At 50.4% G+C, this 21692-nt stretch overlaps 4 protein-coding genes across 4 annotated transcripts; 1 reads left to right on the forward strand and 3 right to left on the reverse strand.

Moving 5' to 3' along the window:
- Nucleotides 1-1841: 1841 nt before the first annotated feature.
- On the reverse strand, nucleotides 1842-3638 carry BJY04DRAFT_5165 (uncharacterized protein). The gene is made up of 4 exons (XM_073720548.1): nucleotides 3172-3638; nucleotides 2556-3125; nucleotides 2313-2507; nucleotides 1842-2242 (listed from the first exon to the last, which is right to left on the reverse strand). The coding sequence occupies exons 1-4, from the start codon at nucleotides 3342-3344 to the stop codon at nucleotides 2152-2154; spliced, it is 1029 nt and encodes a 342-aa protein (XP_073577416.1). The 5' UTR covers nucleotides 3345-3638; the 3' UTR covers nucleotides 1842-2151.
- Nucleotides 3639-8559: 4921 nt separating this feature from the next.
- Nucleotides 8560-10010, forward strand: BJY04DRAFT_5239 (flavin adenine dinucleotide pyrophosphatase). Its single transcript, XM_073720563.1, has 3 exons — nucleotides 8560-8854; nucleotides 8931-9097; nucleotides 9174-10010. The coding sequence occupies exons 1-3, from the start codon at nucleotides 8660-8662 to the stop codon at nucleotides 9808-9810; spliced, it is 999 nt and encodes a 332-aa protein (XP_073577417.1). The 5' UTR covers nucleotides 8560-8659; the 3' UTR covers nucleotides 9811-10010.
- A 519-nt stretch (nucleotides 10011-10529) lies between these two features.
- Nucleotides 10530-12248, reverse strand: BJY04DRAFT_5258 (Ras family protein). Its single transcript, XM_073720566.1, has 4 exons — nucleotides 11588-12248; nucleotides 11309-11423; nucleotides 10974-11249; nucleotides 10530-10920 (listed from the first exon to the last, which is right to left on the reverse strand). The coding sequence occupies exons 1-4, from the start codon at nucleotides 11597-11599 to the stop codon at nucleotides 10682-10684; spliced, it is 642 nt and encodes a 213-aa protein (XP_073577418.1). The 5' UTR covers nucleotides 11600-12248; the 3' UTR covers nucleotides 10530-10681.
- Nucleotides 12249-16630: 4382 nt separating this feature from the next.
- On the reverse strand, nucleotides 16631-21316 carry BJY04DRAFT_204447 (putative oxidoreductase, 2OG-Fe(II) oxygenase family; the record flags this gene model as incomplete). The annotated part of the gene is made up of 8 exons (XM_073713492.1): nucleotides 16631-16917; nucleotides 17076-18078; nucleotides 18128-18620; nucleotides 19001-19171; nucleotides 19231-19426; nucleotides 19564-19646; nucleotides 20198-20901; nucleotides 20951-21316. The coding sequence occupies 8 exons, from the start codon at nucleotides 21314-21316 to the stop codon at nucleotides 16631-16633; spliced, it is 3303 nt and encodes a 1100-aa protein (XP_073577419.1).
- Between the last annotated feature and the right edge of the window lie 376 nt (nucleotides 21317-21692).

Below are 21692 nucleotides of genomic sequence, written 5' to 3' on the forward strand. Positions count from 1 at the left end.
ACATGACTCTTTCCTACCTCAGTAGTAGAGTTGATGCCGCATGATATTCATTGAGGGAGTATGAGGGAAGACTGCTGCTTACTGCGGATGGACCCAGGGATGGAAACAACGGAGATGAACGCTGCCCCCAAACAATAAACCAACCTGCAATGAAGATCATCCCCGGGGCTAACAGCCGTAGACTCATCCCCTTTCCAGTTGACAGATAACGGCCAGTGTCAATCTTTCACTTACTAGTCGACCCCGAACCGCAGAGTTCAAACCTCAAACACCGAGTCCTCCGCTGTCACTGCCACTGCCAACAACACCTAGATCCTGGTTCCATCCTTCCAATGGACCCCAAGAACGGTGTCAGTTTCCAAAAAAGCATCGATAGCCGTCGGTCAATCCTTCCGGAAGCCCTAACATCGGGGTTTAATTTCCACCCAGACGACTGAACGGTCCGCGCTGTTGGAATGTTGGAATTGGACCCAGGAGATATCCCTGGTGTAATCTGTCATTTTATTGAGCCCCGAACCTGACTCGCTCTGACCGGGGGTGATCCGTAATTTTCCATCGCGAATAATGAATCATTGGTCCAGGTCCAGAAATTATGGGATCAATTGAGACCTGATTCGCTTGAATCTTTACGACGATGCCCTTCCAAGTTCCCTGTGCCAATCTCAATAATGCGTCGGTCTCGCTCCGCAAATAATGGAGAGGGCTCACAGACCACAAGGATCTCCAGATGGAACAGGACGTTTGGCTCTGTTGGTTCTGAATGGTGAACCCCTTACTTCGGCTTTTGCGTTTGTCGACACTCTAAAGCACGGAGTAGCTTTTACAGATTACGTACTACGGAGTATGGATTGATCCTCGGCGCCGAACTCAGGATCCATCCTCCGGGTTGGTCTGGAGATATTGGAAATTTGAAGGTGATCAGCCGGGCCTCGCTTGTGCAGTAGAGTGCCCTATGTTCGAGTTCTCGGAAGGTATTACAGCACATACTGGCCAGTGCACGTAGAAAACTACATTACCTATGTACAGTACCAAGTATAGACATGTGGAATCGAATCCATTTCGCATACAAGTTGAATTTGAACCTCCGCTAAACAGCACAACGTTGAATGAGTAGAGTCTTCGGCAGACAGAAAAAAAAACCCCCCAACTTCCGTCTTCCGCCCCGAGACTACCATCCCATGCCAGATGCCACGCACGCGATGGATGGACCATGGAGCAACGGACTTGGACGGTACGTTCCATGCGGAGCGGGGCAGTGGGGATCAAAGTCCAACGGTCAACTAAACGGGTCGTAGATCCGATTCCAGACTCCTGAGTCCTGAGCCTAACGCAGACTTGCAGAGTCGCAAAGTCAGCGAGGCAAATCCGCCCGAGACACCGGTCAATAACGGGGAACTTATGCACTGCACCGCGCGCGCTGCAGCCGGATCCGTATGCACGGATCCTGTTTGGACATGTCGTAATGTTTGTCTAGCGAGTCGAGCACGACCACGCGTTTTGCCTGAGTCATAGATCGCTCGGCGGCTGGGCATGTACGTTGGCCACTTAAGAAGGGGGCCCGTTAGGCTAGGTACTTAGCTGGGACTCCATTGTTGTGCAGGGTGCAGAGTGCATTGACGACAATGCAGGTTAAGCAAGGCAAGTAAAGCAACGCAAGGCGAGTCTGACGTGTGATGTATCATATTCTATAGTGTCTCGATCTAGAACAATGCCATTGAGTACTGTAGGTACCTCGTCTGTAGTGTGGACATCCGGCCGAGGGAGAACCTTCTTCAAGTTCTGTCGGCGAAGCGAGACTCAACGGTCTTACTCCTCGCAGTATGATAAGGTTTGGAATAGAGTTGGTGATATTGCGCTTTGGCGCCCGTCGGGGGGTATCCGTCGTTTCTGACCTACGGTATTACGATTGAAGGGGACTTTGTTTGTTCTTGTCCTGTCAGTGGCGGTGCCATGACTGTGTCTCAGATTCTCTCAGATTCGGGTCATAATCGTGCAGTTTTGTGCAGGAAAAGATGGGAGACGCTCTTCTCGCCAGCGGTATCAAATCAAGTGTGTATGCACAAATCCAATTCCAAGTAACGCTGTACAAGGGTGAAGTAGAGGAGCGAACAGAACCGAGAAACCAACCCATCAAGGGTGCTGATCCTACTCTCAGCCCGTACCACTAACTCTAATACTGGCCAATCTCTCCTCCACCCTCCTCACTATCTCCGGGTCTGGTTCAGGCTTTTGCTTTTTCGGCCTGGAGCATGTCAGTAACACAGACGCGTGCATGATGTTTGGGTAACCGCTGAAGCGGGGGGGAAACGCACGGGTCTCGTATTGTTTCGGCACACTTTGCCTGCCCGCAATTGGAGCAATTCTTTTCGCCCGACCGGTAAATATTCGAGCATTGGTGGCATGTGTAGCGGACTCGTTGACGTGGCCGTTTCCAGGTCCGGGCAGGGGGCTCGTAGGGCGGGTCTGCATCGCCGGGATATCCGTCGGGGTATTTATCGAGTTTGGGCCTGTACATGTTAGTTTGGGATACCTCATATTGTAGCAAGCAAACGTACGGATCGCGAGGACACTTCTTGCACCGGATATGCTTGCAGCTGGTGCATTCGGTAGCGTGCGAGGCAAAGACGGTATTACAGCGGTGGCACGTCCGTCGCACTCGCTGCCGGATCGGCTTTCGGACGAGATCTTGACCGCCGGTTCGTGAGGGAAGGGTAAGTTTGTATTCCTTCGGTTTAGGTTGCACGGGCTGGGTCTTCTGGGCGATGATGGTCTGGAGCGCGGTCTCGGTCCGCTCCTGCTTGTCCTTGGGTTTCGCGGGAGGGTGGCGCGGGCATTTCTTGCAGCGGACGTGCTGGCAATTCACGCAGACCTTGTCAGGGCCGAAGGTCGTCTGGCAGCGATGGCAAGTGCGGCGAACTCGCATGCGGATGGTCTTGGTTACTCGCTGGACGGGGACGTCGCTGGCGGCCTTCCACTCTCCAGGTTCCAGCGTCAATCCATATTTCGCAAACAGAGCCCGGGCTTTCTCCTCCTGTAGCGCCCCCCAGTTGGATAAGACGGTCGGTTCGGTGGATTTGGTGGTAGGTTTGGTGGTGGTTTTGGTTGTCGTTGTAGTGGGTTGGGGGCTATAGACGTTAGCGGAGAATCGCAAAAGCAAGAAAGAGACCATACGCAGGTGCTTTACTGGATTCAGGTTGTGCGGGGGAGGGAGTCGTCACGGTCTTTGGAGAGGGGGACGCCTTGGTGGACGAGGTCCTCCGCAAAACGGTCCTCATGCGACTGATCATCTTCGACAGGCCATCCTGCTTTCCCTCGCCAGACGGGGTCGGTTGTGGAGTAGACATCGTGTGTGTGTGTGTTGTATAGAATGGTGAATTAGAATCAATTCATCGGCGCTGAAATGCAATAATCCTCAAGATAGCCTTGTCGGTCGCAAATCCTCCTCTAGTAGTAGAGCGTTGTTGTCATGTCGAGCGCGAGTAGACAGTAGTCGAACCAAAAAACTAAAGACGCAGAACCCACCACGGTCGGAAAGGATCGCAATTCGATTGGAAACAAGTCGAGCAAAGATGAAAAGTGCGGCAAGCGTAGTATAAATCCAAGGCAAGGCGTGGTGCAGGAAGTGGCGAGTCGCACGGGGTTGTCGAAGGGCAGAACCAGACAGTTGGGAGACAGACCCGACAAGACGGACGAGACGGTGAACAGCGAGAATTTGGGAAAAGCGACCCGCACCAGAGGCAGGGAACCAGCTCGGGCGCTGCAGCACGGGTGATTGGTCCAGTGGCGGTCAGCCCAGCGTTGTGGAGCTGCGTCTGAGCTCTGCAGTTATAATTATGAGCTACCTATTATTCCTCGGAGTTGAGTTGGAGTTGGAGTGAAGATCGAGATTCTCGAGAGTCGAGAGTCGAGACAGGTCATCAGTTGGAGGATTTTCAGGAGCGGGAGGAAGGCGAAGGAGGAGTAGTGATTATAATAACAACAATTGAACAAAGTTTCTTGTCCTGAACAAGTGAACCTGGGGTTGAGCCATCAAAGACTCGAATAATAATGATGAGTGGAACTCGCTCGTAACAACAGGTATTGCCCGACACGGTAAGGCTCCAAGGCACTAACTGAATTAGCATCGGCTCTGGTGCTCAAACTGGCAGGACTTTTGAGCCTTCTCAGCCACCGTCACCATTGTTTTAAAGGCCAACCGTCATGTCTTCCTCAGGAGTCAGGGCTGACGATTACCGTTGAGCCTTGACGAACCAAGACAATCACAAAGAATACCTGCTGTCCATAATGGGATGAAGCTATCCTGAACCGGGAAGTGCACAACCCTGCATTAATATCCACGAGCATCATAAGACAGGCATTGCATACTACTATCTGCTGGGGTGCAGACCAATCCTCTCCCCGCGCCTTGTCCAACTCGGAGATTCCTGTCACCGTGAGAACGGGCGCTCCCCCAAGGTCATGGTGTGCTAACTACGCGCTGAACTTGCTTTTCCTGCGCTGATGATAAGCCGATGACAATGTTCATCCCAAGAGAACATCCTTTGATCGCCGCTATACAACACCAATGGCTCTGAGAATCCCATGAACCGCCGGGAGTGGGACCACGACCGGAAACCCAATCCAACCGCCCAACCGTCTGGCCCATCTGAGCGGATGCATGATGCACGACACGAAGAGCGGCCGGATTACGGAGTCGCCGTCACGCAATCAGAGAGAGCGGGCAAATGGCTTCGTGCATCCTGCCTGCAGGCTGGCCCACGCTCTAAACAGAGTCCGGAAGGGTGTGGTTGCCGCTGCGAATAACTAGAAATACCCTAGAAACTGCCCAAGTCTAGAAGGAGATGGCAAAGTACTGTCGCCGAAGTACTCCCTACGTTGCCGCTCGCTGACAGAACACAATCGGCCATCTGGATACTACTTCGCTGCCACAGAACGGAACATGAACTATGACCTTCTCACACTCCGCGATGATTGTTACAATTCCCCACCAGTTGTCGCAAACCTTGTACGCGGCAAGATAAATGGCCTGATACGGGCAACTATATAACCGTACGACCTGGGCTGTCAATCGTTAGTATAGCCGCCCTCAGTCAGGCCATCACGGCAACACCTCGTTTCCATCTACCGAAGTAGCACTCCACGATGGAGAGACTCGAAGCGACGCGGAAGCATCGCCACCTCACCAGCATCACTTCACTCGCTCATTCGTTCCCTCGAGCAGTTCGTCTCCCTGCTGGCGACAGGGGTAGACAGTTCATCCCATCGCATCGTATACAAGTCTCCACGGTGGAGCTCCCGAGGCGAAGCGTTGGTCAGTGCAAAGCATCATCGGTGTTATAATTGGGCATATAATCCTCCAGAGTTTCGCCAGCGAGATGAGAATGAGAATCATTATTATTATCGCTGCTGGGCTGGCCCGCTGCACTGGGGCTGGAGCCCAAGCGAAGCGAACTAGGCGTCTCGGGCGGCGGACGAGGCGGGCGCTACTCCGAGCGAAAGAACGAAGGACTCCACTGAATATCTGTATGGAGGCTATAACTGGCGATGACCTCTCACCTATATTAATCCCCGAACCCAATCAGTGATCACAAGCGCAACGGCGCACAGGCAGAGGCAGAGGCAACCAGACTGAGACCCGACCCGACAACCTGGAGCCCAGAGAGCAGTGCTGGTGATGCGGTGTCTGACCAGTCAGCACACCCCGGGCACTCGGAATCTTGAAAGCCGGTGCCTTAACAAAGAGCATTATTAATTTGGCAGACTTTAGCTTCAAAGTCAAACCCCTACCGTGCAGCCGGCCCGCAAAGACTCCTGCCTACTCTGGTAATTCCAGGTTACCCTGGGATGGCCTCATGGCCCACTGTGGGGGCTGTATTGCACTAGTATCAGCTATCGGAAGGTAAGTTCCAATAAGGTTTGTTTGCCTGGTCGTTAAGGTTTGGGATTTGATTTTCCTTTTGAGAGTCATCAATCGTGCCACGGTCAGGGCAATGAATGGTGGTATTAATAACGGTGCTGCTTCTCCGCGACCTTGACCAATTTGGGCAAAGGTGAAGTCTATGTCTCTGATAGGAAGGACACCATAGAGCGGGTAATTGCATTTGCTTCATCGCCGAGGTAGAATGCTTAGTGGAGAACAGAGTATATACTTCCAGGTTCAAAGTATCCCGTCAGGCCATTGATTCCCCTCTCGGTCATATTGGCTTGAACTTAGACTCTTTCTTCATCTGGCTGATAATTACCAGAGTACGGAGTATACTGTAACTTATCCCTGTTGCTCCGCAGTAATTCAACCTGGCCGAGTCGGAGACGCCGAGTCTTATATACTTCATGCACGATCACATCACTCATTGAGATACCACGGACCCCAATGCTACGTAGCTCCATGATTGAACAGTACAACGCTTGGCGAGCCCTGCACTCGTGTCCTGAGACAGCCGTCACATCTTCTTTTAATAAAAGAACAGACCTTTGGGCCTTTATTCTGCCCCTCATGTCTGTCACTATGTATAATCAACATTATCATAGGACCTCAGTCGCAGGGATATAGCATAATCACACTTGAAAAACATGCAAGATGACTTACTATAACACGCAGAGCAAGTAGCACTTCAAGGCATTATACGTGGCAAGTAAATCAAAAAATGGAGCCGATATCCTCCAGAGCTGTATCAACCCTACGGAGGTGCAAGACTAGGTCATTAATGACTGGATTTGATTACTATCCCGTGAATTCGATATACAGAGGTTCTCAAGACTCCGTAGACGTATCAATCATTGCCTATGCACTAACCAAGCCTGATGTCCAAATACTAATCCAAAGCCTTACTCCCAGACAACCCAGTGCAGCTTCTAGAATGCAGTAATGCGTACAAAACAAACAATTTCTCTCAGAGCTATACAGACATGTACGGTATTGGGACTTCATGGTGCAAGCACGCATGATATTCGATCAGGCTATAGCCACAACATGATCTCTCTTGCCTATAAACGCCAAATAACAAGAATATGAACCCAAATCAGGTCTACATATACTCTGAACGCGGATCAAAAGTAGAACATTGCGATGTCCTTTATTATGCTTAGTAGCGGAGAGCCTGTCCACAGCTGTGGATCATAGGCAGTAATAGTAAAGGTACTACTCACCCTGGCCCTACTAAATCGGACTATGTGCGGTTAGCTGTGGCGTATTTACTAGGAGGTGCTATCCCCATACAATTGCTAAGATATTCTTAGAGCCTCCAGATGTATGTTTGTGCTGTACAAGCTCGCAAATTCGAGAAGCCGACTGGTGGTCTTATAGGATGAAAGTTCGTGCCTGCGTTTTGTATGACATGGGTTGCTACAAGCACTTAGAATATCCTGTATGAATGGGCCATAGGGGGTCAATCAAACAGCAAGTACTCGTCGCTGATGATGTATCGCAACAGTTGCTACTTCTTTATTGATTGGGCTTGGAATTGCAAGGACATGACTGATTAATGTCAAAGTATGTAGGTGTTAGGTATCAAAAATATATATTATGCATTCGGCATAAAAACCCGCTATTAGCTGCAGTATCACCCATGCGCCGGTCCTTGTCGCCGACTAGTCTTAGACATTAAGAGTCGCTGAATGTCGTGGGCTACTCCAAAAGCCACTTTAAAAGCCACTTCAGAGACTATTCACGCTTGCGCAGTTCCGTGTCGCAATATATCCTGCCCAGTCTAATCTTGGCTCTGCAGCTTCGATTCAATAGATAGAATATCATCTTCGCTCTCAACCTCAATGACGCGTAGAACCTCCGCCGTGTTCCGCATGAGCTCCACGGCACCTGCGTACGTCATGCGCTGCGACGGATTGCAGTTCTCGGGAAGGTAGTAGAGGAGGACGTATGGGACGGAGAGGCGGCCGGAGCCCTAAGCATGGTTAGAAAGGACGCTAGAAAGGTATCGCAACGCGTGATGTTCATCAAGAGCACATACTAGAGTCAGAGGGTAACTGAGAAGAATAAATCGCGGAGATGACTCCGGCAACTCATCTGCTAGATCCTCCATCCTCGTGTAGACTTCACCATCTTCTGCGCGTATTTCCTGGTTCTTAGCGTCGATAATGTCTACGTCGCATAGGGTCAGCCATGAGCCTCTATAGTAGGTTGCGCCCGTGCATAGTGACTATTGTGCGCGCATCATTGTTATCTTGTGTCGGATGGACGTACAGATTACGGCTTGCGGCTCCTTCGCGCGCGACGTTCCCAAGCGAAACTTGCGGAGCCTCTCCTTCGTCTCCGGAGAGAAGGTATATAATCGCGACTCGGAGGACTATAACGCTCAACCGAATAGGTCTTGTGGTTAGCAAATTACCCCAGTCCGTTGTCGGATGGCAGTGCGGGGCACTCAGAGGCTCACCATCTTTTCGTCGTAGAGCGAGGAACTGAGAAAAGCGATCGAGATTTTGCTCGCAAGCCAAGGTGACCACTGCAAAAGATATAAAATAACTGATGCAAGAAAAGGAACAGAACGTGGAGTGGACGCAAACGGGGAGATTGATCACGTCGTCGTAGGCCACCCCACCTTGCGGCGAGAGCAGAACTCCGACTTGGCAACCCTGGAGACCTCTCCTCTCCTCTTCCTCCCGCCCACATTTTGTGCTCTTCATTCTACCGCTCACTCCTTTCTTCATGTTCTCTCGACTCACACAGCTCACACGCCATTTATACCGTCCACCTTTCACCCGCCAGTCTGCTTCATTCGCCTCCTCGTCCCCCCTTTCTCCGTCGCGTGGCCTCGCTCCCAAAATGACATCATCTGCAGTCGGCAAGACGATACACACGGCGGCATGCCTGATCATTGGTGATGAGGTGCTTGGTGGAAAGGTACGCTAGCATCTATAAGAGTGCTTATGACGTTGTGGAAGGTCCGAGGCAATGCTGATCAATACCTTGGATTCAGACCGTCGACACGAACTCCGCCTTCTTCGCCCGCTTCTGCTTCTCTCTCGGAATCCAGCTAAAGCGCGTGGAAGTTATCGCCGACGAGGAAGACGAGATCATTGAAGCCGTCAGACGCATGAGCAAGAACTACGACTTTGTCGTGACAAGTGGAGGAATTGGTCCGACGTGCGCCCGCCCTCTCCTCCCCTAGCCTACCAGATCTTTCAGTCTACACAATGCTAACATGCTAGTTGTCCAACAGTCACGACGACATAACCTACGAATCTATCTCCAAAGCCTTCGGCCTCAAACTAAAACTCCATGACGATGCCTTCGCGCGCATGAAGAAACTCTCAAAACCGCACCCTGGCCAACCAAACTTCGACTGGGACACGCCCTCCCCCGCCCTCACAGCCAAGCTCCGCATGGTTGAGATCCCGCACGATGAAAACATACCCTTAGAACAACAAGCCGTCTTCGTCGCAGAGGACATGTGGGTTCCTATTGCCGTCGTCAACGGAAACGTGCACATCCTTCCTGGGGTCCCGCGTCTCTTTGAACGACTCCTCGATAATCTCCGCCCGTCATTGCTGCCGAGACTCGTGAATCCGGAAGGAAAGGGTATCTATCGGTACTTGTTTAGCACGCCGCTTCCGGAGAGTGCAGTTGCGCCGTATCTGACGGAGTTGGCAGCGAAGACTGCGCACAAGGGGATTAAGGTTGGAAGTTATCCGCGGTGGCAGAAGAAGAGAAATACAGTTACCTTGGTGGGAACAGATAAGGAGTTTTTGGACTCCCTTGTCGAGGAGGTCGAGCGCGAGGTGCAGGGAAAGAGGGTCTCGACGGAGGATGAGCTGGATACACCATCTGATGATGAGGGTATCGCGCATTCGCAATAGGTTTTGAATAAAGGATATCTACTCTAGTCTAATCTGGCTATAAACAGGCGGCGGGTTGTATTAAACATACTCGCCATTTTTGGATCTTAAAACAGTTTAGATACTTACTCCCCTGGGTTAGAAACTTCGGATATCCGGGCTGAAGTGCGGAGTTATGATGGCGGCTCAATATGATTGATGGAGCACGAAACTCAACGCATGATAGTAGACCTTTTTTATCCTGCTTCCGTTAAAATTTAGGCTCTGGGGCGAAGCTATCTGCAGAGTGATTACAAAGAAACTCGGCAACGAACAGGAAGAGCAGAAGCTTTCAAAATTGCAAAGGGATGCAATAATATAGCTGAGAAATTTATGCTGAAGATGTACGTACGTATGCAACCAAGTCAATCAAAAATGCAGTCAAGTCAAGCAAGAAATGACAAGACATATACGTATATAATAGCACAAATCTATTGGCATGCTCGACACGGTTCCTCGCACTCCAGAGGAATCGTCGTGAAAAAGGAAAAGACTAACTTTCCAAAATATAGCAGATATCAAGAGAAGATGGTAATAGTAATAACATAGATCGAGACAGCAAGGAAACAGACAGAGGGGGAATCGAAACAATTCATGGAAGGATGACCGACGGTGACGGCGTAATAGAGGCCGGTCGATCATCATCTGATGGGCGATATGGCGAGCCCAGCGGGCAGGCGAGCGTCGTATGGTAGATGGTATAAAAAGAAATAATGGAAAAGCCAAGGTCACAGACCGCAAACCCCGTCGACTGGGCGAGATCGAGGCTTATCTATGGTGAATCTTCCCTTCGTCTCTCAACTTGTGTGCTTGTGCTTGTGCATGCATCCTTTTGAACCCAACGCCTACCGAATTACATAACAATACATTTGCCGCAGCAACCGGCGCTCTCGCCGGGCTCGCTCACGTCTAACTTGTTGTCTGGGGCGCGGGCGCCGAAGGCGCCTGAGCCGGATGGGTAGGAAGACATCTCCTTGTTGTACCGGCGGATTTCGCGGACAAGGTCGTAGAAGGCGTTCTCGACGTTGATGCGGGACTTGGCGGAGGTTTCAATGAACTTGCAGCCGAACTGTCGGGCCAGAGCCTCGCCCTCTGTAAATAAGGCATTAGTACTGTTTGTGCAGATAGATTGCGCGATCACCGACCTTGTTCCGTGACCACACGCTCCTTCTCGAGATCGCATTTGTTACCGACGACGATGATGGGGAAATAGTCCTTGTCCTTGACACGGAGAATTTGTTGTTGGAATGTCATGATTTCTTCGAACGATTGGCGCGACGTTATCGAGTAAACAAGGAGGAAACCTTCGCCCGTTCGCATATATTGTTCACGCATGGCTGAGTATTCTTCCTGACCGGCGGTATCTAGGACGTCTAACAGGGCGACCTCATCGTCGATAACGCACTGCTTGCGGTATGAATCTGTTCCAGAGAGACTGGGTGAGCGACACGATCGGACGGTTATGGGACGCAAAGCGAACCTTCAATTGTTGGGTCATATTCATCCACGAAGTGACTCTGAATCAATTGGATTGTCAAGCAGGACTTTCCGACACCACCGCCACCGACAACAACCAACTTGTACTCTCGTAGGAACTAGGGAGAGCATAACCGTTAGCCAAAGCTTCGCGTCTTTTTGATTTTCTCCCTCGCAAAGTGACGGCCATCAGTGTTCAGGATGACGTTGGACGGGCGTAGGTCGGAAGGGGAAAGGAGGTGAGGCACGGGGAGACGGAAGGAAGGATAAATAGGTGCCCTACCTTTGAAGCCATTCTGGAGGAGGTTGCTGAGAGATCTACCGGAGTGGGAAGGGATGGAGAATCTCAATGGTGATCGAAGCTATCTTCACAGCGACAGCGGGTCGAGAGAGCAAGCAGCACAATTTTCTTTTGCAAAAAAAGGGTCGGTCGAGAGTCAGGGCCCAGCAGGTCGGGAGTTTCGCGCGAAAGTAGGATGCGCCTAAAAGGCAGGCCACAGCAACGGCGGGTCCAGTGACTAGGCCAAGCTTAAAGAAGCCAGACGGGGGGTCGATGGAGGAGGATCAGGGGGGTTCGTGGAACTTTGCTAGAGGCGGACTGCGAGGTAAACTCGCACGCAAGTGGCTTGGCTAGCTGCTGCAAGGTTGATGGTCTCTCGCCGAAGAACTGCCAGGACTGTTCAAGGCTAAGCTTGTCGCAGGTGCTTCTCGAAGACAGAATGGAAATAATAATCAGGAGATGGGAGAAAGGGAAAGGGAGAGAGGACAACCCGAGCAGGGAGAGAGTGGAGATGGGGAGGGGAAAGGGGATTGATTGATGATTAAGGAGAAGATCACGCTGAGGTGGAGAGGCCGATGAAAGATTCAAGACCACCAGCCAGGCATGTTGCAATTAATTGGCTAGACTCCTCAGCCTTCTCCCGAGAGGGAGAGCGATCTGATGCTCTCTAAAAGAAACAAATTATTGATGAGTAGTAGCTCCTGTAGATGTGATGCCAAAGTAGTGCCACCTTCCACCCTTGCCGTCTGGTAAGCCTACCTACAATTTTCGGTGTGTGGCATTTATGAGCGTCTCTGTTTGGCCCTCCTCCCTGCACAGGGCTTTCTCCTTATCACCAATTAGATCCTGGCCCCCCTGCTCAAGATCAAGAGATTGTCGATTTCGAGAAGACTGTGGCTGCGAGATTATTGTCATCTGAACGCCTTTATCCGAGCTCCTCCTGATCATTATTGCGGCGCAGACATCCCACGCAAGTTGGCAACGAGCCGATGGCAGCCTGAAAAAAAGGGCCGCCAATGCACCCAGTCCAATTTTTAGACTGCAGCTCGTTCCTGTTAAGGTTATCGCTTGTCTCTCTTCTTCGCCTTGTACTGGCGAAGACTCACTGCTAAGAGTCTCACCAATATTACCAATCAACAACAGCGATAGTTCACTAACTATCATACGAGTGCTCTGACTCCCTCTATACAATCCCAGCATCCCAACGCCAACCTCAACAACAGCCACCAATCACCCCCCAGCGCTCAAAATAAATTAAACTCAATGTATATTAATCTCAAGGACGCGTTACATCCACAAAGTGATCCTTCCGTTCCACTCCCGGACCCCATACCCGATCCTGCCACTGCCTCCAGCCATAGCCCATAACGCCTTTCGGAGGGACGGCGTACAGAAAAACGAACATCCCAATAGCTCCTGGCTCAAACAATCGGGTACGAACCGGTACAACGCTGACAATCACCCTGGCTTGCACATCGGCTCAGGCACACGCACACGCACATATGCAAGCACTGCAGAAAGTGACGAATAGACGCCATCTCAACGACTTTCATCATCGGCGCAAGCAATCAGGCTGCCATTGGCTAGATCCGTGTGACGAGGAGCATGATGCATTAATACTTTGCTATTATAATGACGCTGTGCATCCTGTGCTAGGCTTGCTTGTCGGCTCCTCGGCCTGAGCTTCGCCGTGGGGATTCTTCGGGGAAATTCTATATCGTCCCGGACGCGCGCCAATCTTACACGTCTCATGGGGCCGTTTTCGATCCTCCGTCTCCGTTAACGGTCAGTGAGGCTTGATGAAGGCGTTGTTGGCAGTTGGAGAATGAGAGGATTCGAAGTGACGGAGGCCGTACTGCAGTATGTTTGCAATTGACATCATTGCAAAAGATCGTCTTGATATTGGAGTCGGTTCTCCGTGTTCATCTCCTTGTCGAAACGGTTGTTGGAGATAGATGAGCTCGCCGCCAAGACGCCCAGGGCTGTTCCCCACGCCTCCACTTCGCACAATCGAGATAGCCAGATTGGTCCATGGATGCGAAGATCCGTCCAGGCTGAGATGTGAGCAAGCAGCTGCGAGTCAGGTCTTTCCTGCTATTGGTTAGATCGTCTGCCTGTTGTTGAGTTTTCAATGACACGCTTGACGGCAGCAAAGGAACTACTACTGTTGCAGACTTTAAAGACTTTGACGGAGTACGGAAGCTTCCAAAGTTCGAACTCGAAGCGCATGCTCGTATCCAGCATTGAAACAGCAGCTAACGACACCGGCGAACTACTCGCTACTCCTAGTATGTAGCTTTCTCGTATAATCCTTGCGAAAATTGCATCATTGCTCCCGGATGATCTACATTGTACATTTATTTGGAAACTCAACTTGAAGCTGCACCGGAGAATCAACCTTTCGGACACTGCACGTAGCATCCGTACAGCTGTACTGCTATACCAGTCCTACGGTAGATCTGATATATGCAAAACACTAATCAAGCCGCTCACGGGCCCTTGCGCACATACCACGCTCTACACACAGACCTCCCTGGAATATACATCCGCATACCTCTCAGACTCTCAGCTCCCTTCAGCCAAACTCTCATCCTCCGCTAAACCCCCACCGTCCGTTAATATCCTATGACTAAAGACTGTGAGACACAGCATCCCCAAATATGAGATATCAGGCAACATTCGAACCCATCAATTAATGCATCCACTTCTCACAACCAACCGCATTAGGGCTCAAACCCACTCCCTCATCGCAAACCACCACTCCTGGAGATCATATCAGACTGAACTCAACAACCAACATTAGACGCACTGCAAACTCTATTATCTCCAACTAAGGTTTCCTCAGCACGTCTACTCGGCTCGCATGCGCAGTACCCGGCAATTCGGAAGCACAACCTAATATCTCGACATTTCTACGTGACACAACCCCTCCTAAAAAAAGTCAAGGCAAGCGACGCCGTGCAACGCCCTTCTACCCCTTGTTTATATCTCCCCCTCACAGCTAGAGCTCGGAGCCGAAAATGGCGATCTGTGGCTCCATAGATCTACCAGTCGCCGATCAGGGCCAGTAGATCTCGATCTGTGTAACCGATTTCTTGGGCTGATTTTGGACTTAGCTTCAAGGAAATGATTTCCGAAGAGAGGCTAGGCTGAAATTGATGGTTTTCTGTACGACGAAGGGTCAAAAAAGCAGTTGGGGTGGAATTATGCCAGCGTGGGACGATGGATGGATGTGGAAGATAATGAGGAGCCGGCATCGTGGCGCGCGGGGGGGCTGCGTTGAATTACGTAGGTGGGTAGGTTATTAGGCGGGTGCTGCGGGTGAGATGCTCGATACGTATCTTATAGAAGGTTAAGCCATGTTGTTGCCTGTCATCTCTATGCAATGCCCTTAATATTGAGATCTTTATGGATATAACCGGACCATGCCCTGTTTTTGAATAATAGCAATCAGTATTACTGGATCATGGAGATGGGAGTACCTTTAGTGTAGTAGTATCTGTAAGTACTCACCTTTGTATCTCTAGGCTCAACAAAAAGCCCCCTGGCCTCTGAAACAAGAACCCCTTCTTTCTCCTCCATACTCACCTCATCACTCGCCGCAGCCTCCCTTCCCTTCATATTGGGCGCCTCGAAATGCTGTAAGGACCTCATCTCCCCTCTGAACCAAACCTTCCTCCCCTCCTTCTTCTCAACCCATGCTCTGTAAACATAAACCCTTTCCGGCACCGCTTTTGCCTGAAACTCCACACCCATGTCCACCGTCATCCCGATTCCACTCTCGAATATATCAGCTGCAAGACGCGCAAAGACATCATCGAAGAGTATGAATGACATGCCACCGTGCACATAGCCCGCATGACCGGTTAGGTGGGTGCCTATGTAACAGATTGCGATTATGGAGGGGTGCGATGATAGTGTTTGTGTTGATGGTGAGGAGCCCCTGAGGAAGAAGATTGGGTCGGTGGGGAGCTTTAAGGGAGCCAAGATAGAGGTCGTGATAAGATGGGTTGCTTGTGCAGAGGGGTGCATTGTGCGCAAGGGGCGGCTCTCAGTGTAGATGGGGTTGTTTTGAGGAGTGGTTGTGCTGACGGTGCGGAGATAGCGGATCAAGGGAAGGGAGGAAAGGAGGCTCTCAGCGCAATGCCGAGCTTCGATATCTACACATGGATGTGCTTGAGGTCTGAGGGGAGAGGTGCGTTTGCTTTGGCTGGATTGGACGTTGGGGTGTGTGTCTGATATTGATGAAAAGGCCTGTCGCGAACATCCTCGGCTCCTGCGAAGATAGTTGGTCGCTATCCTCGAAGCCCTCAGCAACATTTTGTTGAGGGATGGGTACCGGATAGACATCACTAAGCCGGCAGAAGAACTCCTATACCCATGTTAGTAAGTCATCCAAATAATTCACCGACATCTACAAACCTGGCTTACTTGAGAATTGGGTGCTGAGGAAAGAGGGGAAGTATTGCGGGGAAGAAGTAAAGCTCCAAGCCCTCCACGTACATTTTTCGCTACCAAGCAAGGCTACCTAAAAATCTTGGCTCCGTGGGTTGGCACTTTTCTAGCAGAAGTAAACATTGTGAAGAAAAACGTAGATAGAGTCTCCAGACTAACTCGGCCCGAGGTTGTAAGATGTGAACACAGCCGTACTTGGTTCTCTCATCCTCCAAGTGTGACTTCGAAGTTCAGCGACAAGTACCATTTTCTTGAGATTTGATGTAAGGTTCCATAAGAGACTTCAGCTAGGACTACCTTCCCTAAAGTCTAATTATAGTAAAGAAGCCAACCCCTGGTCGTTCCTTCCTGTTTTGAATAATTGAGGCCATCGTACCTTCCTCTCTCGAGATAATTATCTAGGGAAAGAGCTATCGACAAGATGGCGACGGGGATAGAGTGTCTGGGTGGATACGATGAGGTTTTTTTGGTTGGGGATACTCTTCGTCATTCGCAGGCTAGCTATTGAAGCTATTGTATGTCAATCTCCTGTTAGTTTCGGTAGTACATCACTAGATATAGTTTCTCCAATGTTCTCCAATTACCAGCCGATCAGCGCAATCTCGCTCGCTTGGTGGACTCGGGTTGATCATAAGTTTTCTGCCTTTTACGTCCCGAGCCGCGACAGGAAGAACATTCGATGAAAAACGCGTTGCTTGGGACATAGTCTCGAGCCTTTGCCCCGGGATCAGCCCCAACAAACACGGTCCGCCCCCAGTCTAAACAGCTTTCACAGTAGGCCCGCGGGCAAACCAGGCAGCTTAAGAGCAGCCTTCCAGCTTCTGTGGCGGTCTTCTCACAAGTGTAGCAGCGGTGATGAGGGCAGGTCATAGCCATACCTTTTCTGGTGTAATCATAGTCGTCGTCTGATCCATCGAGACACTCAAGATGAAAAGATCTCGGGCAAATTTGGCAGGGAATTGCGTCCTGGTGATGACACAGGAAGCAGGACTGGCACATGTTAGCGAGCGATGGATGAGGTGAGAGGTATGATGACCTACAGTGGTGTTCACTTTCCCTTGTTTTATCTTGGGCTTTGCCTTTGGAAAGGTAGGGCTTGGTAAACTTGCGGCTTCTACACTCTCCCTTGAAACCTCCCATTCGCCGATCATAACAGTCCGAGACATTCCAATGCGTCGTGAGGCCTTCGAGACCCCAAGAACAGTCTCTTCATACACCGAGTGTCCTCGGGCCTTCGTGTTTACTTTCTCTCCGTTGAATATGTTTGTCCTCACCCGCTCTGATCGCCGCAGCCATTCCTGTTGCTCGACTGGGGACATTTGCTGTGCTGAGATCTCGTCAATGGAACAGGACCCCAAAATAGTCTGAAGGCTTGAGCATGCGAGATTCGTTGCATTGTAGGTATCGGAGACTATATCTTCCGTCGGCATAAGCGAAATCTCCTGCTCGTCCTCCTCATCGAGAAGAATGGCATTGTGTACACCGCTGCCTGGCCTTTGCATGACTTTATCCGAGAGATACGCTTTTTTTGCCAGGCGTCGGCGCATCTGATCCTCAACCGTCCCCTTCGAATGAAGCCGAAAGATCGTCACGGGTTGAGTCTGGCCAATTCTGTGCACTCGGGACTCAGCTTGCCGCATTACTTGAGGGTTCCAGTCATCATCAAGAAATATGACAGTCGATGAGCTGATAAGATTGAGGCCCTCTCCACCAGCACGAATTGAGAGCAAGAATACCTTATAGTGTGGGTCGTTCTGGAAAAGAAATACGGACAGCTTTCTCCATGCGGCCGAGGTGCTACCATCTAGACGGACGTACTGGAACCGTGACTCTGCACGCTCCATCTCCAGTAGGTCCTCGCAGAGGTTGAGAGCTTGGTCAAAACCAGAGAAAATGATAATCTTCTTGCGCTCCACGGTCACGAACTGGTGCACCAGCTTCTGCAGAACGATAAATTTGCCGGACGATTCGACAATATGTGGACCAATGTGATACTCTTCGGGCAGGGCATCTACAAGAAGATATGGATGAATCGAGCACTATAAAGTCAGACGAGCCTGTAAACATGTGGAAGATTGGGGAATTTACCTTCCGCAGCTCCATCAATGTGTTTGTCGTTATTGCAAGCTTCTTCTTCTTCTGAGCACTGGTCGCCTGCTGTGCCTCCCACTCCTCATTTGTGAGGTTGATAAATTCTGCAAAGTTCGGTGTTGCACTGGCGTGAGCATGCGCTGGCTGCATCGGCCCGGTAGAGATTGTGCGTTCTTTGTTGACCACAGACGTGTCAACTCCTGTCAGAATCCTGTGGTACCAGGATAACTGAAGGTCTGTCAGAGGCACCGATAGCACGATTTCTTTCTTTCGAGGGATGCTAAAACCAACTTCGCTGGAGCCTTTTGTTCGTCGGAGCATGATCAACCCCAAGAAACGGGACACATGACTCAGAAATTGGCTGTCAAATTTCCCGTCGCTCAACGAAAATGCCTTTTCGAACTGCTTCGCGGATGAGGGGACGAAAACGTCCGGGTACAGCCAGTGCAGGATCGACCATAGCTCGGACAAGTTATTCTGAATAGGAGTGCTACATGATACAATGTTAACAAAGGTGGATCAGCAAGCTGAAAAATGTGCACTTGCCCCGTGAGTACCAGTTCATACTGTGCCTTGAGTTTGTAGATAGATTGAGTTCGCCGGGCTTTGCAGTTCTTGATACGATGTCCTTCGTCGAGTACCACATGGCTCCAAGTCGTCTTTTGGAAGAAGAACTTGTCGGTGCAAAGGGTCTCATACGATGTCAGAACGATGTTTACAGGCTTGTTGCTCTGCTCTCTGAAGATTCGTCGCAGCCTCTCCTTATCCTCTTTATTTCCGTGGTATGCAAGTGTCGTAAACCCTGTTGTCCATTTCGATATCTCGGATATCCAGGTACTCAACACGCTCAAAGGACAGACGACTAAAAACTTGGGATCGTTGAGCGCCTCATGGTCTTTTACGTACTGAAAAAGAGAAAGAGTCTGCAGCGTCTTTCCAAGTCCCATATCATCTCCCAGAATGGCACCCATACCGTTGTTTCGTAGATGTAGTAGCCATGATAAGCCTTTCAATTGGTATGGTTTAAGGGTTCCTCGAAGTCTAGAGCAACTGAATATTAGCCAACTGCAGCCAAACTCTCCCCAGATGGTAATACTTACCCAGGCGGCTGGCGGTTCAGCGCAATGTAGGGCCTGGTCTGAATGGCTTCGGCACCTTCAGTCACTAATGGACAGCCAGCAGGACTGTTGTGTCCCAGGAGAGGTCGGATTATATCCCAGTTTGATGATATGAAAGCCTTTCTTCTGGCCGCAATCTCGGCAATTGGATCTTCTTCAAAGGATGGTTTCTCCTTGCCTGAGTGCCGCTTGATTTGGGTCGAAGGACTATGCTGGATAGGGTCGACGAAAGAGGCACGATGTTCTGCACTTTCACTTGGAACTGCCAATCATCTAAGGTTAGCTAGAACCTAGATCCGGATAGACAAGCCTTACAGGAACTCCCTGGTGTGGTTATTGGCGAGTTGTCTACCCACGGAAGGGGTGTCCCTGGTGGACTTGCCACCCAAGAGCGTGGGCTGCTCGGGGTGGAGGCATCGTTATTGCTTTTCTCTTCGAAGAGGTAGTCAAGCGCCATGTTTGACGGGACGTGCTGTAATCATAGAAGAGAGTGGATAGTAATGGATAGGAGTATAAAGCCAGAGGGTAACCAGAAAGGAGCTTTGTGAGCTTAACACATAGATCGTCGCTGCTGAGTAGAGCTTGGTTGTAGTGTCTGAAACACCTTTATGATGAATGTGTTGCTGCGATGGGTGTTTGTAGAGAAGAATGTATACCTAGAAAAGATGATCTGAAACATGCTGGAGAAACAGAATTCTGCCTGCAGAATAAAGTACCGCTGGCGCATTTTGTCCAAAATGATGTGAAGGCAATGGGATGAACTGAAGAAAGTGTTTGTTGAGGAGTGGAGGAGAGGGTTGTGAAGTAAAGGCAGAAAGAACAACGCTTTGAGTCACCCACCTCTCGCGGTGGCTTCAGTCTCACAGCTAGGTACAACCACCACGCAATCAACTCATCTAAGGCTAAGAGAGAATGAGCTGCGACGTGCGGCTTTTCCGGACGATCGAACTAAGCCTTCAACCTCCTGCTCAACATCTCCGTCCCCGCTGACTTCTCATACTCAATATCAGGCACGTCAATCCTCCGGCCCAGCGCACGACGGATGATCCAGTCTTTACTATTGATGTCTTCCTCAACTATTCCTGCCTCCATCTCCGGAATGCGCGAAGACCCTTCCAAGCGTCGCAGTCGTACATCATCCTCCGGCCTCGCAAAATAAACCAGACTATACCGCGTACTATTTGCCTGCTCGCCAGGTGGAGCAACAACACGGTGGATATTTGACCGGAGTAATCCATTTGTAAACTTTACCATCGCGTCGCCGAGGTTGATAATTGCGTGTCCGGGAATAGGTCGCACATGCAGCCAAGTTTCATCGGCACCGGGTGGAAGGACCTGCAGGCCTCCGAGACGGTTGAAGAGGATTGTCACACTGCCAAAGTCTGTATGCTCACCTAGAGCGGTACGGCGATCATCTTGCGGTTGAGGAGGAGCTTTGATGAAACGGACTTGGTCGCCGCTTACGGCATGGAGGCGATGGACGTTGGCTAGGGTGCTCTCCGGAAGACCCAGGTTTGTATTCAGAAGATTGAGGATTAGAGTGACAATAGAGTGGGAGCGCCCCATAAACGACTTTAGGGTGTCACGACTGTTGTTGAGAATGTCCGGTGCGGGAAGAGGCTTGGATACACCCATGATATCGTCTTTGGAAACCTGTGAAGACTAAGTACAATATTGACCAAGATACAGGGCCTCGGCTGACGTTATAGAATTCATTCCGATCTAGATTACCCTGCCGATCAACAACGGCCGCACCTTGTGCCTTATATCCGAAGTACGACTTCTTGCTGCTGAGATCATACTTCTGTTTCTCATCCAAAGGGAGCTCAAACAAATCAGCTCCAATCTCGAACAGCTTATCCGCATCTTCGAGAATATGCGTTGTCGTCCCCGCGTCCCGAAGATCGAGGTAGAAGAATCCAAGGTCCTCGCAAGCTTTGACCAAGCGCTGGACTTCGGCTTTGCTTCCGGCGAGCAAGTCCTTCAGCGATAACCGAAGTAGAGGTGCCGTTGGAACATCATCTGGGAAGCGAGGAAGACCAGGAAAAGCATCAACTTGAATGTCCATATCTGCTGCCGATGCGCCAAGGTACAGTTGTTAGAGAAGGTCTTAAAGAAATGAAGGTGATGGCTTGTATCTCCAGCTTGATGGTTGCCGCTCCTCTGTCTAATGCGGGGAAACGCTCTAACCGAGGTGTTCAACAAGCCAGTGTCATTTACTTTGCCAGCAAAGGATCGAAGTATATGGGAGAGAGGTTCCTTATTGATTGGGTTGTTCTAACTTCTCGGCGATTACTGCAGACAGCACCGAGATGAGGTCTTAAGACGGCGCGTCGCTACCCTCCTCTGTCTTCGAAGTATAGCAATGCACTTTATTTAGATGTTACAATTAGCAGACCTCAGCCTGAGTAGACTAAAGCTATATAGCATCTTGCTAAAGCGAG

This window comes from Aspergillus karnatakaensis (assembly GCF_047715665.1).
Source record: "Aspergillus karnatakaensis strain CBS 102800 unplaced genomic scaffold BJY04scaffold_1, whole genome shotgun sequence".
NCBI lineage: Eukaryota > Fungi > Ascomycota > Eurotiomycetes > Eurotiales > Aspergillaceae > Aspergillus > Aspergillus karnatakaensis.

What these genes read in the sequence shown, in the direction of transcription:
- BJY04DRAFT_5239 (XM_073720563.1), top strand. Translation starts at nt 8,660, where the DNA reads ATGTTCTCTCGACTCACACAGCTCACACGCCATTTATACCGTCCACCT. An exon ending in ATGAGGTGCTTGGTGGAAAG is followed by an intron (nt 8,855 to 8,930) that starts GTACGCTAGCAT and finishes CCTTGGATTCAG; the next exon opens with ACCGTCGACACGAACTCCGC. An exon ending in AGTGGAGGAATTGGTCCGAC is followed by an intron (nt 9,098 to 9,173) that starts GTGCGCCCGCCC and finishes GTTGTCCAACAG; the next exon opens with TCACGACGACATAACCTACG.
- BJY04DRAFT_5165 (XM_073720548.1), bottom strand. Translation starts at nt 3,344, where the DNA reads ATGTCTACTCCACAACCGACCCCGTCTGGCGAGGGAAAGCAGGATGGC. An exon ending in AAGAAGTGTCCTCGCGATCC is followed by an intron (nt 2,508 to 2,555) that starts GTACGTTTGCTT and finishes TAACATGTACAG; the next exon opens with GCCCAAACTCGATAAATACC. An exon ending in GCCGAAACAATACGAGACCC is followed by an intron (nt 2,243 to 2,312) that starts GTGCGTTTCCCC and finishes GACATGCTCCAG; the next exon opens with GCCGAAAAAGCAAAAGCCTG.
- BJY04DRAFT_5258 (XM_073720566.1), bottom strand. An exon ending in ATATGACCCAACAATTGAAG is followed by an intron (nt 11,250 to 11,308) that starts GTTCGCTTTGCG and finishes TCTCTGGAACAG; the next exon opens with ATTCATACCGCAAGCAGTGC. An exon ending in GCGTGTGGTCACGGAACAAG is followed by an intron (nt 10,921 to 10,973) that starts GTCGGTGATCGC and finishes CCTTATTTACAG; the next exon opens with AGGGCGAGGCTCTGGCCCGA.